At 35.7% G+C, this 13,685-nt stretch overlaps 1 protein-coding gene across 1 annotated transcript in view; it reads left to right on the top strand.

Annotated features, from left to right (window-relative positions):
* Nucleotides 1-13,685, top strand: part of PNPT1 (polyribonucleotide nucleotidyltransferase 1) — a 98,501-nt gene that overhangs the window by 41,972 nt on the left and 42,844 nt on the right. The window contains exons 14-18 of the mRNA XM_007938041.1: nt 3,054-3,124; nt 5,492-5,528; nt 6,620-6,686; nt 6,771-6,860; nt 9,025-9,078. Of these exons, the coding sequence (XP_007936232.1) occupies nt 3,054-3,124; nt 5,492-5,528; nt 6,620-6,686; nt 6,771-6,860; nt 9,025-9,078 (319 nt within the window). The remainder of the gene's footprint in view (nt 1-3,053; nt 3,125-5,491; nt 5,529-6,619; nt 6,687-6,770; nt 6,861-9,024; nt 9,079-13,685) is intronic.

Raw genomic sequence — 13,685 nt, 5'->3', positions numbered from 1 at the left:
CTTTCTGCCTTCTCTTTGAGTTTGTTGAGTATTTTTTAGAACTTTATTTTCTTCTTTAGCTTTTTTTAAAAATAATTTGTTTTTTCTTGTTGTTGTAGAGAACATACATAAGCAGAAAATACACCAATTCAATAATTTCTACATGTATAATTTAATGACAGTGATTACATTCTATAAGTTGTACAACTATTCTACCTTCCTTTTCCTAATTGTTCCTTCCTCAACATAAACTCACTGTCCCCATAGTTTATTATCTAAGCTTTCACTCTGGTATTGTCAATTTGATCCCATAGAGCAACAACAACAACAAAAAATTCACTGCCCTCAAGTCGAATTTGACTTTTAGTGACCCCTCTTTGGATTTCCGAGGCAGTATCTCTATAAAAGTAGATTGCCCAGTCTTCCTTCTGAGGAGTAGCTTGTGGGTTTGAACCTCCAGCCTTCTGGTTAGTAGTCTGATGCCTTAGGCACTACGCCACCAGAGCTCTATTTTGATCCCTTATAGATAGCTCTTAAAAGAGCACAATGCTCAAGTTGCACATTCTTTACTAGTTAAGCTAAATGACTGTTTGATTTTTAAGAAGACTCAGAGGATATTTTTGATTTAAGGTTTAAAGATTATCTCACGGCAATAGTGTTGGGGTTCAGTCATCCTCCATGGCTCCAGAAAGACTGGATTCCATAGAAATTTGAAATTCATTTCTGCATTTTTTCCCTTTGGATCAAGATTCTTCCATAGAATCTTTGATCAAAACAGTAAGAGTAGCCAGGTACCATCCAGTTCTGGTATAATGAGAAAGGACTTGTTCATAGAGGCATTTGCCACACATCCCATTTCTTCCTCACATTCCTGATTCTCCTTCTTCCTCTGTTGCTCCAGGCAAATAGAGACCAATTATTGTATTTGGGATGGCTGCTGGCAAGCTTTTGAGACCCTATGCAACTAACTAGGACGTACAATATGCACTAAACAAAATATCCCACTGATTAACTGGGATGTCTCATGAAACCATAACCTTAAACCTCTAGACCAAGGAAACCAAATCTTCTTTAACTTCTTGAGTTGAACATTATTAACTCATTCATTTTCAACTTTTTTCTAATCTTCTAATAATTTTATTTAAATTCATGTTTCCTTTTGAGTACTGTTTTAAGTGTTTCCCATAAATTTTGATATGAAAGATTGTTATTATCAGTCAATTCAAACTATTTTTCAGTTCTCCCTTTTATTTCCTCTTTAATTCAAGTTATTATTTGGTAGTTTTAATTTAGTTTCTAGACTAGGGAACATTTGTTAGTGTCTGGAGACATTTTTGGCTGTCACATCTACTGGCATCTAAATATTCTGAAAAACATAGGACAGTTCTTCATATCAAAGAATTATCTAGCCCTAAATGTTAATAGTATCAAGGTTGAGAAGCTCTGTTTTAGACATACAGGGTTTGAAATAAACTGTTGTGTGAAGTTACAAATATTCAAAAGTAGAAAGAAATACATAATGAACACCCTTGTGCCTGTTACCCAAATTTAGCAACTATGAACTCATGGCAAATCTTATTTTGAAGCAAATCTTGAGGCATCATTTCAGCTTATCTATAATATATTGGCGGTTAAACAATTTTAAACATTACATCATTAACATACCTAAACTAATAATCATTTCCTAATATCCTCAAGTATCACTGTCCTATTTACCAAAAGTTCACTACTTGTTTCAACATGTGATTTGTTTGAATTAGGTCAAATAAGATTCATATATTGCAATTGATTGATAAATGTCTTAAGTCTTTTAATGTATGTATTGCATTGCTTGTCATCTCTATTACTCTTCCCTCATAGTTTGTTAAAGAAACCAGATTACTTGTCTTGAAAGGTTTTGCATGTACTGGATTTTGCTGGTTGCATCTTTATGCTACTATTTAACATATGACTTGATTCCCCCCCTATATTTCTACTAAACTGGTAGTCAGATTTAGAGTCTTGATCTTTGGAATTCAATTTTGTTGCAAGATTACATCATAGATCATGGTGTTTACATCAATCAGGCAGCTAGCTAGTGCCTGTTTTCCAGGCCTCCCCCCTTTCTTTTGATGTTACTAGCCATTGAAGCTTATTGTCCAAATCATAAGGGATTTTTTTTTAGTATTATTTGTTTCTAATTCATTTGCACTGTGGTCAGAGAACATAGTCTATATGATATGGAACCTTTGCATTACTGAAGCTTCCTTTATGGTCAGTTTTTATAAATATTCCTTCTATTTAGACTAGAAAAGAATGTATATAATTTTGGTTAAAGTTCAGTATATATTTATAAGTTGAATATATTCTTACTCAGATTTCCTATATTTTGATTTAATATTGTCTTCTTGATCTATCGATTTCTATGAGAAATGCACTGATATCTCAAACTACAGTTGATTGCTCTAATTTTCTGTATCTTGTCAGTTACAACTTTGTAATTTTGAGTCTGTATTGTTAGGTACATATATGTTTACTCATTCATTTACTTCACAAATATTTATTGAGTGTATATGTACTACTGATGGTCATTATTCTGGGAAATTCATAAAATAAGGATACAACTGTGAATATAACATAGTTACATTGTTATATATAGTTGCAATCACAGCATTTCTTCAGACTCACAAGCAAATTACAAGTTGCTTTCAGGTTATAGTAAATGTACCTTAATTTACACAATGAATTCCTTAAGATACTCTAAAACTTCTCTGATTATCTGAGCATTCTAATTACTTTAACGCTGAGTGTGTTCCTTGAGGCAGTGATCATATCTCATTTATTTGCCCTCATCCCCCAGCATTTCTGGCACAGTGCTGTGCTACATAATTGGTCTGATGTTGAGCCTTTGATTATTGAGAAGTACACATAATAAGAATATTTATAGAGTGAATACATGTTTATTAAATATATTGGTAAGCTTTGTATAGAGGGTGCTTATCTCCTACTTAAGAGCTAATTACGTTTTTCAAATACTTTTAATTTTCATCTTTGTTGTATTAAAGCCTGAGAACTTTTTTCCCTTTCTTTTTTAGGTGCTTTGTACTGTTACGTTTGATTCATTAGAATCCAGTATTAAATCCGATAGAATTATAACAGCTGTAAAGTAAGTTTATATTTTTAGATTATGACATTGTAGCATAACATTTAAATTGATGTACTACATTATTACTCATGGTTACTTTTTAGCCTATATTTCTCCACTTCATTTTTCTGTTTACATAATAGTGATTTTAAGCAGGGCTTAGAATTAGTTTGAAGTGGTTCAGTTGTGGAATGCCGCAGAATCAGAACAGACCCAAATTTGTAAAAATGTGGGTACATCAGACTGTAAGGAAAATAAAAATTATAGGCCAAAGCCCTGGAATGGGAGACTCAGAAGAGGCTTTTAGTGAACACTTTCAGAAGGCTAATGTGATAGATTGTATCATTTCGAGGACTATGGAGAGTGACACACATTCAAAGCAGCATGGTGGCTGCCATCTTTGAGCAGTTGGCCTCCATCTTTGAGCTGGGCGCTGCTGTTTCCACCTCTGACAGTCAGGAGATTTGGTTGCTATGCTGTGCACACCTACTCTCATTTTCTAAGAGAAAGATCAGATTGCTATCAGGAAATCAACCTGTAATTTCTCCCATTCCAGTTATCGTTCCAGTACACCTACATTTTACAAATTTGGGTCTGTTCTTATGTTCTTTCGTTAAATGGGAAGAACCAGTGTGAAGCCCTGATTTTAAGTGATGTTCAAGAATTTTTTTTTGTTCTATGTTGTCTTCTAGCTCATTGGTTCGTGGACATATATACTGGTAGATCATTTAATTCTTTAATGTGGATACATTTAGTTTATTCTCTAGCTCTAGAATGATTCCTCAGGATGGATTTCCTGAATAATGAAGGGATGGATTTCTCTATTACTCTATTAAAAGAGTAAATAAATCATGTCAAGAGTCCCAGCTGCCGATAAGAATCTGGAAGCTGTTAAAAATTTTAAAAACCTTGTCTAATACACACCACATTTGATTTTAGTATTCTAGAATACTTGGCTCTTCTTCCCTGTTCCTAAAAATGATAAGAATCTGTATTGCAGTCTTAACCACATTACTGCATCAGAGTCCTAGGACTCATAACCATAGTTATTCTCTGCCTTGGTGTCTTACAGGGCTGCTTTCCTTTCCATGGTTTAAGGCCTCAGAAAACCAGAGGACTTTGCCTCCCTTTTTCTACTACCTATCTCATGGGATAATCTCCAATCTCTTTAGGATAAAACTTATTACCATCAAATCCATTCTGACTCATAGCAACCCTATAGCATAGAATAGGGTTACTCTGTAGGGTTTCCTAGGCTATAATCTTTATGGAAGCAGACTGCCACATCTTTCTCTCATGGAGCAGCTGGTGCGTTTGAACCACTGACCTTTCAGTTAACAGCCAAGCCCTTAACCACTGTGCCACCAGGGCTCCTTCAGGATAATATCACTTTTTTTTTTTTTTCTTTCCTGTATATGATAAAATTGACAACAGCTGTGTATATATAAGGCTGAAATTCTCATCCAAATCATAATCCTTTTGGAAGCTCTTATACTTTATCTGTATTTTATGTACAATTCTGGGCTAAAATTTGGTTGCTATGCTCTCTTCACTTTGTCTTCTTTCTCTTCTAGGGAAGGTAACAATAAATAAATAATAAGTAATATTCTTGAGCACTGGCTTTGGCCAGGGCACTTCTGTCATCTAGTGTTAGGTCTGTCTTTAACCACGTAAGTGAGGGGCTCGTGTCATTCAGCCACAATGTCCTTTTCTTGTAAAATTCAGGTACTGGATCACATGATCTTTACCTGCCTCTCCAGCCCCAAAGGCATCTATGAGTGCTTTAATCTTCTGATAGAGTTTGGTGTTTAGATTTCTTTTCCTAGGTCTGCTGTTTATGGTTATGCAGATTCTGCCTTGGCTCAGGACTTTTCTAAGTCTTCATCCTTATTATTTTCTAATGTTTTTCTCATCCTTATTTTTCACCATTGTTCTAGATAGATTCACAGCTGTTCTCTTTTCAAATCCTAAAAAGATGTTTGCCTATCAGATCTTCTGATTACTCTCAGCCATATCATTTCGGTTACTGGTCTTTACTTCACGTGTTGATGGGAAGACAGATCGTTACTGTGAGATTTCACTAATGGAGTACAAAATTTAAGATTCTCTCAGTAGCTATTAATGCTTAAAAATGTCTACTGTCTTGATACTTAAATCTAGATATTTAAGTGCATTTGAAGGAAAATTATTTATCTAAATCAGTGTAGAATTCATTCATAAACTCCAGAAGAATAATATATCTGGTATTCACCTTTCTGATACTCTTGATTTTTCTTTCAAACCAATTCTCCAATTGTGTTTTTAAATTCCCTTGAGAGTTTTTTGTTTATTGAAATAAATTTCTTTGCATCTATATGATGTGTTTAATATTATGCTTTTCATTTGTAGTGGAATAAAAGATAAAAATTTCATGCTGCACTATGAGGTAAGGTGAATTTTTTCCAATATTTTATTATGAAAAAGCAAAGTTGAAAGGAATTTACAGTGAATACCCATATGCCTACTATGTAAATTCTACCATTAACATTGTAACTATTAAGTTTTACAGTAATCACTTCCTTGCACTTTTAGTGTACATTCCTAGATACTGTAATCTTGTCCATTTTTTAAATTTTAATATTTTTTGAAGTCTATTTTAGTTCTTTTCTGTTGAAGCCACAGAGCCATGTGACCTCTAGTGTTCCCCACAGTCTGGATGTTGCTGTGTGCACACTCATATATAGTTCAACACATTCCTCTGTCCTCTGTCAATTCCTGCAAATTTGCTGCTGGATCCTGAGTCTTGACCAGATTCATGTTCCATTTTTCTTTTTGTGTTATTTTGTTAAAAGAAACTAGAATACCAGATTTTTATGTGAAATCTTCTAATTTTTTTTTTCTTTAACAAGTTTTCATAACTTTGCCCCCAATTGCTCTACTGTACACATGGATGTATATTATAGCACATAAAAATACATATATAGACATGTCCTCTGCCAAGTCTATATATGGTCATGGGTATTGTCTCATTTGCCTACCTATACCTGTTCAGCTTGCCCGTCTGCCAATTTTTAAATGATTACAACTAAATCATATTTCCTTAATGTAACATATTGGTTACATAAAACCATTTGCAAACTATGGCTAAAATATATTTTTTTTTCTACATTAAATAATTCTGTTGTTAAAAACTGAAAATATATGCCCTATGGAAAAGATCTATGTTTCCTCAGTATGCATTTTTAAAAATATGTTTTGTTTGTTTTCAAAAAGCCTAAAATTTTATTAATACTGAAAACATTATGGAAATTTTTTCTATAATTGTTCACTTTCCACCTGCTGCATCGCAGGCGCACTACAGATAGCTACTATTAACCAATTTGGTGTGTAGTTTAGATACCCAGACATTTTCTATATATGTTAGTGTATATAATTTTTTAGCAAACCTGAGATTATACTAACTTGTTTCATTCTTTTGTTAGGATGTCACGGACATCTTTCCATCTCAGTTATTTTTTTTTATTTTTATTTTTTAAGTTTCCTCCTTTCGCAACTAACGAAATTGGCAAAGTTACTGGTGTAAATAGAAGAGAACTTGGGCATGGTGAGTTCAAATCTGTAAACTTGACATGGTGTTCTTATAGAGAATGAGTACATTTTTTGCTTATTGTTTTCTATTTTAATTTAGGTGCTCTTGCTGAGAAAGCATTGTCTCCTGTTATCCCCAGAGATTTTCCTTTCACCATAAGAGTCACATCTGAAGTCCTAGAATCAAATGGTATTGAAATTTTTTTTTCCCTCATAGAAATTACCAGATTTTTTGTCATCTTAACTTTTCAAAAGTAATGTTACATTATGTTTATTCTTACAGGGCCCAAATATATTTTAAGAAAAACTGTCTTGATTAATCATGTATCTACCTGAATCTTCTTAGTTAAGGAGTTGTTTTGAAAGCAGTATAAAACAGTTATTTCTCTTCATGTATCACTAATACAATATGATTTTGGTTGTTTGTTTTTAGAAACAAACCACAGAGCAAGGCTGTCTCAGTGAGAGAAAGGGCCAAAATAGAGTAGTCTGTAGGGAGGTACCTGTCATATCACGAGTGAATAATTAGATATTAAAGGCAGAGGCTGGACTACAAAATCTCATTTAACTCAAAAATCAATCCATGAATCAAGACAAAATACAGTCATTGAAGGTAAGAAGGGCACAAAGTTATTATCAAAATACTAGCAGGCACGGAAGAGGATGTAGAATGAGGGATATAGTTGCTGATGTCAGATGTATCTTGGCTGTAAGCAAAGAACACCAGAAAGATGTTTACTTGTGTTTTGATGTTGACTGTGCAAGAACATTCAATTCTGTGGATCATAACAAATTATGAATAACATTGAGAAGAATGGGAATTCCAGAACACTTAATTGTACTCATGAGGAAACTGTACATAGACCAGGAGGCTGTCGTTCAAACAGAACAAAGGGACACTGCATGGTTTAAAATCAGGAAAGGAGTGCGTCAAGGTTGTGTCCTTTCACCATACTTATTTAGTCTATATACTGAGCAAATAATCTGAGAAGCTGGACTATATGAAGAAGAGTATGGCATCAGGATTGGAGGAAGACTCATTAACAGCCTGTGATACACATACGACACAACTTTGCTTGCTTAAAGTGAGGACGACTTGAAGCACTTGTTGGTGAAGATTGAAGACTACAGTCTGCATTATGGATTACACCCCAATATAAAGAAAAATCTTCACAACTGGACCAATAAGCAGCATCACAATAAATGGAGAAAAGACTGAAGTTGTCAAAACTTTGTATTACTTGGTTCTACAATCAACACCAATAGAAGCAGCAATCAGGACATCAGAAGATGTATTGCATTGGGCAAATCTGCTGCAAAAGACTCTTCCAAGTGCTGAAGAACAGAGATAACTCCTTAAAGACTAAGGTGCACCTGACACAAGCCATGGTATTTTCAGTCACCTCATATGCATGCAGGAGCTGGACAATGAATAAGGAAGACCGAAGAAGAGTCGATGCTTTTGAGTTGTGCTGGTGAAGAATCCTGAAAGTACCATGTACTGCTAAAAGAACTAACAAATCTGTCCTGGATGAAGTACAGCCAGAATGCTACTTGGAAGCAAGAATGGCCAGACTTCATCTCACCTACTTTGGTCGTGTTGTAAGAAGGGACCATTCCCTAGAGAAGGATATCATGCTTGGTAAAGTGGAGGGTCAACAAAAAAGGAAAGCCCTCAACGAGATAGATGACACAGTGGTGGCAACAATGGGCTCAGGCATAGCAAGGATTGTGGGGCTGGTACAGGACCGTGCAGTGTTTTCGTTCTGTTGTACATAGGGTCACTATGAGTTGGAGATGACTCGATGACATCTAACAACAACAGCAGCAACAGACATGGAAAGATCACATGGTCATAGATTTTGAGGAAGAAACACCAAGGAAAGCTCAGAATTTAAACTAAAGACTTTTATATTCTCAATCACATATGACTAAAGACTTTCATATTCTCAATTGCATATGACTAGGCTAATGTGCTTATAGCCCAGTGAGAGAATCAGAGCCCTGTTCTTTAACTTTTATCTAATTAAGGTAACAAAAGATGTATGTTAGTCCTTTAAGGAGGTTTCTTAGAATCAAAACTTCTAGCACAGTGGTGTTTAATAGAACTAATAGAACTTTCTATGATGTTGGAAATGTTCTGTGCTAGTGCAATAGAGGAACTGGATTTTTTATTTTTTTCCAAATTAGATGTAAGTAGCCAAATGCATTGGACAGCACAGGTCTATAGTTAGTGGTTTAGGTTGTAAGTATTTTTATAAAGAAGGAAAGAAAGAATATTAAATAGCCAATATTTAGAATCTTTTGCATTTAGAAAAAATCAGTCTTTTAAAACTAGTATTTCTTTCTTGTAGGGTCATCTTCTATGGCATCTGCATGTGGAGGAAGTTTAGCATTAATGGATGCAGGTAAAATAATTATGTCTCAAATCTACTAGCTATTTATATATACCTAATTAGATAAAATATAAGATTTCATTAAAATTGGATTTTAGTAAGCTTGGAGAGGTCAGATTACCAAACCAGACCAGAGGCAAGATGGTTGCAAAGTAGAGCTTCAACTATTCATATAACTTCTGGAATTTTTTTTTTTTTAATCAATACGCTGTGAAATTTTTTCCTTCCCTTATTGACCCAGTGAACTTTCTCACTTTCCAAAAGAGAACTCAGGGCTTGGTTCCCTTCACCAAGCAACCATTAGCAAAGTATTAGGAACCATAAGGGAAAGCAACCATGTAATCTTCCAGTCAACTGATGTGAGCCATGGAAACAATAATGCCACTCATAGAAGTGTATGCAGAATTTTGGGAAGGTGCACTCCAAGGGGTTCAGGGTAATGTCTGGGTCTGAAACACCAAAGGAAAAACGTCAGCATGTTAGGAGGCCCTCAAAACCAATTTCTGCCAATCAGTGATGCTGTTTATGAACCAAAGGGAAAGGAACCTAAAAACACTGAAGAGGGCACACTGGGAGCTGTCTGGTAAGGTCACACATTTAAGTACAGGTATGAAAGATAGAAAGGAGGACATGATATAACCAAGGATGAAATGAAAGAATGATGTGTAAAAATATATTTTCTGGAAAGACTTAGAATAGGCTGAAGCAAAAAATGCTAAAGGCGTTTTTCTAGGGTACTCAGTGGAACGAAAGCATAATCTAATATTTAAGGTACCTGGTAAAATTCCATTCCTGTTTTCCATCTTCACTGATTCATTCAGCATATATTTACTGTGTGCCACTTATGTTACAAGCACTGATCTTAGCACTTGAGACATGATAGTAAACAAACTCCCTGTCTTCGTAAAGCTTCAATTTATCAATCTTAATATAATATTAGAAAAACAGAACAAAGCCAGAAAATAGTGAACTAAAAGATAAAATGAAAAGGGAAATATAAGAGAATCTTTAACTGCATTAAATTCATATCTTCTGGTTTGGACAAAAATCCATCTTGGATAGTGACAGGAACTTCATGATAAGATTTCTGAACCGTTTTGACAGTGTTTTACAAATCATGAAGTCTGTTATACAAGGGACAGAGAAAGTTCTTTTGAAGGAATAAGAAAGTAATGTTCAGAAAGGTATAACCCACTGGACTTGACAGTGATCCTTAGTGAGATTCTGAAAAAGCTTATATAAAGAGTGGTTTATAAGTATTTTAGAAAGGACAGGGTGGGAGCAAGAGGCAGAAGGGGCTCACTAAAACTAAGTCATGTCATAGTAAACTTGTTTTCTGTTATTTTGAAACAGTCACTAGATGTGTGGTAAAAGAGGGAGGATTGCTGTTGATGGAGTGTATCTAGAGTCCCTCTTTGGAGTTTATGATATCTTTGTGTAAATGATGCAGAAATTTATACTAGGTTATAAATGCATCATTCGAAACTAATTGACAGTTGAACAACGGGGACTAGTTAATCTGATTGACAGGTAGAAGACAGATCTCAGGTGAAATACTTCATTCAGTCTCTCATCGTCACCTTGTATCAGCAAATATTTACTGTATGCCACCCATGTTACAAGCACTAATCTTAGCACAACATTAATGAAACATTGTCATTAATGAGTTAGCTGAGAACACTGTTGGCTTGCTAGTAAAAGGAGTCCTAATATAAATAATAATAAAATATTATTATTTTAAATAATAAAATTAGCATCTAAAAATTTTGAACAGGACAGAAAAAAATATGGAGCCAAATATAAATACAAAAAAATAAATTTAACAAGAATGAATGTCAGGTCCTGTGGGAATGGCTAACAAAAGACGTGCAGTTTAATTCAAATACATGAGTGCTTGCCTTACCCTTAGTCAGGTACTATACCCATTTTTTAACAGCTGTAATGGTGGGAAAACAAAACATAAAAAGATGATTATAAACCAAACAAATAATAGTAAAAGTATATATGGGAACATGGCAGGAATAATGAACTCTGTCAGGAGTAATTGGCTTCAAAGAGATAGCTACATTTCATGTTATTTTAAAGACTGAGTAACTACTAACCAGGCAGATTAGAAGCAAAGCCCATTTCAGGTGAAAGGAATAACATGTGCAAAGTCAGGAAATTTTGAAATGGTATAGTATATTTCTGGAGTGTATTTGAAGAAAGTGTGGAAGTAATAACCTGGGACCAGATTTTGAAGGTCATTGCATACTAAAGAGTGTGAACTTAGACCTAGCATTTCCTATATCAGTATTGCATGGAATGTTTGTTTCACAGATTGTTGATAATTGTATACTATGAAAAATAATTATTGTCTTCTGAAGTGAGTTTAGGCAGGGTGAAGCAGGTTTTATTTACTATGGGCTACATAGCATTTAATATGCTAATATATGTACTGAATTGCTAGGATCAGAATATGTGAATATTTTTCAGACTTTTTGACCACAGAGTATCTATACAAATGACATGGAAGCAGATAACAGGGAGCTTGAAGGATTTTTTTTGTGGAGGAGTGGCATGATTTAGATCTGCATTTGTGGAGTGGGTTAGTTTCTCCTATAGTTTAGGTAATGACCCCGGGGAATGTAGTTGGGGCTGTGGGATGGGGTAGAAGTAGGGGAAAGACTGAAATCTTAGAAATCAGGGAGAAAGACTACTGACCAGGCAAAAATTATGTGGATTTAAACTAAAGTAGTGGCTGTTGTTGTCATGTGCTGTCAAGTCGTACCCGACTCATAGCGACCCCTCATTGGGTTTCCAAGAAAGTATCACTATGGAAGTAGATGGCCGAACCTTCCTTCCAAGGAGTGGCTGGTGGGTTTGAAACACCAACCTTCTGGTTAGCAGTCAGGTGCCTTAGGCCCTATGCTACTAGAGCTCCTAAAGTAGTGGCAGTGGTTATTATATTGTTGAGAGGAAAGGACGGCTTCCTAAAACATTCAGGAGATAAATAAACATATCATGGTGACTAGATGAGATGTAGGAAATGAGAAAAGAAGTATTGATTTTAGCTTGAGTGTCTCAGTTGCTTTCAACCAAGATAAGGAATGCAGGAGGTAAGTCATTTATTAGGGGTGATTCAGTTTTAAATACAGATATGTAAGGTACTTTGGGGACATGTAGTTGGAGGGAAACTGAATATACAGGTCCAGGGATTGGCAAAGAGCTAGGCTGGAGGAATAGATTTGTAAGACACAAGCACTGTTAAGTACTAGTTAAAACTATGGGTATAAGTGAGATTGCTTGAAATGAGATCACTACTGCATTGCTTTATATCATAATAAGTTAAAAGTGATCAAAGCATACAGTCTATCCTAGCGACTGGTACACCAGGCAATCCGCAGCCTATACGACTATGAGACCAGAAGAACTAAATGGTGCCCGGCTACCAATGTCAACCACTTGGAAGGGGATCTATGTAGGAGATCCTGGATAGAGAGGGAGAACAATGTAGACAAAACTCGAAATAATTTGGAGAAAAAAAAAAGTGGGGGAACCAGGTTTGCTGGTCCGATAGAGCCTGGTGGAACCACTGAGACTATGGCCCCAGCTGCCCGTCAGTTCTGGAATTGAACCCACATGTGTGGCTTCCATCCAAGCAAAGGACAGGCATATGAGATGAACATGTACCTGAGGTAGATACACTCCTTGGAAAGAGCGATCATGGGAGAAAGAAAGACTGCTTATACACAGGGAGACTGAAAAAAAAAATGATCAAAACATAAATCTATTTTTTAAATGAAACATGGGAGATTTTATCAAAATCTTGGTGGGGGAAAACCTTCTAAGCAAAATCTAGAAATAATGACTGCGTAAAACTTAAAAAATTTAGCACAGAAAAAAAATCACCATAAACAAAGTCAACAAACTAGGAAATATTATTTTCAATAGATAAAGATCTACCGTTCAATTGAGCTCTTATAAATCACCAAAGCAGAGCCGCAGGATCCAGGTAATGGGAGGGCGCTAACAGGCCCCACACCCACTCCAAAGAGGCAGGGGAGGCGGGGGTGAGCCAGAGATGAGACAGAGCCATGGAATCCAAGTAAGGGGAGGGCGGCGGATAGGTTTCGAACAGCTAAGGGAGACAAACTTGTCTGTCAATTTGTCGTACTGTTGGTGGCTTGCATGCTGCTATGAGGCTTGAGGCTGTGCCACCGGTGTTTCAAATGCCAGCAGGGCATGGTGCACATGTTTCAACATGGCATACAGACTGAGACAGACTAGTAAGAAGGAAGAGACCATCCACTTCTCAAAGAATTGGCTAAAAAAGCTTTATGAATAGCAGAGAAACACTGTCTGATACATCACTAGGCAACTTTATGAATAGTCTGGAAACATTGTCTGATACAATGCAGAAAGGCAAGCCCCTTAGGTTGGAAGGCACTCAAAATATGACTGGGAAAGAGCTGCCTCCTCAGACTAGAACTGACCTTAATGATAATGGATAAACTAAGCTTGTTCATTGCAAATACCTTTTTTCAACAACACAAATGGAGGCTGTACACATGGACTTCACCAGATGGAACACATAGGAATCAGATTGACTACATCTGTGGCAAGAGGCAGTGGAAAAG

This window comes from Orycteropus afer, unplaced genomic scaffold (genome assembly GCF_000298275.1).
Source record: "Orycteropus afer afer isolate SDZICR_OR568_19922 unplaced genomic scaffold, OryAfe1.0 scaffold00046, whole genome shotgun sequence".
NCBI lineage: Eukaryota > Metazoa > Chordata > Mammalia > Tubulidentata > Orycteropodidae > Orycteropus > Orycteropus afer.
The sequence above is the reverse complement of the archived record's forward strand: the minus strand, read 5'-3'. Positions and strand labels throughout refer to the sequence as shown.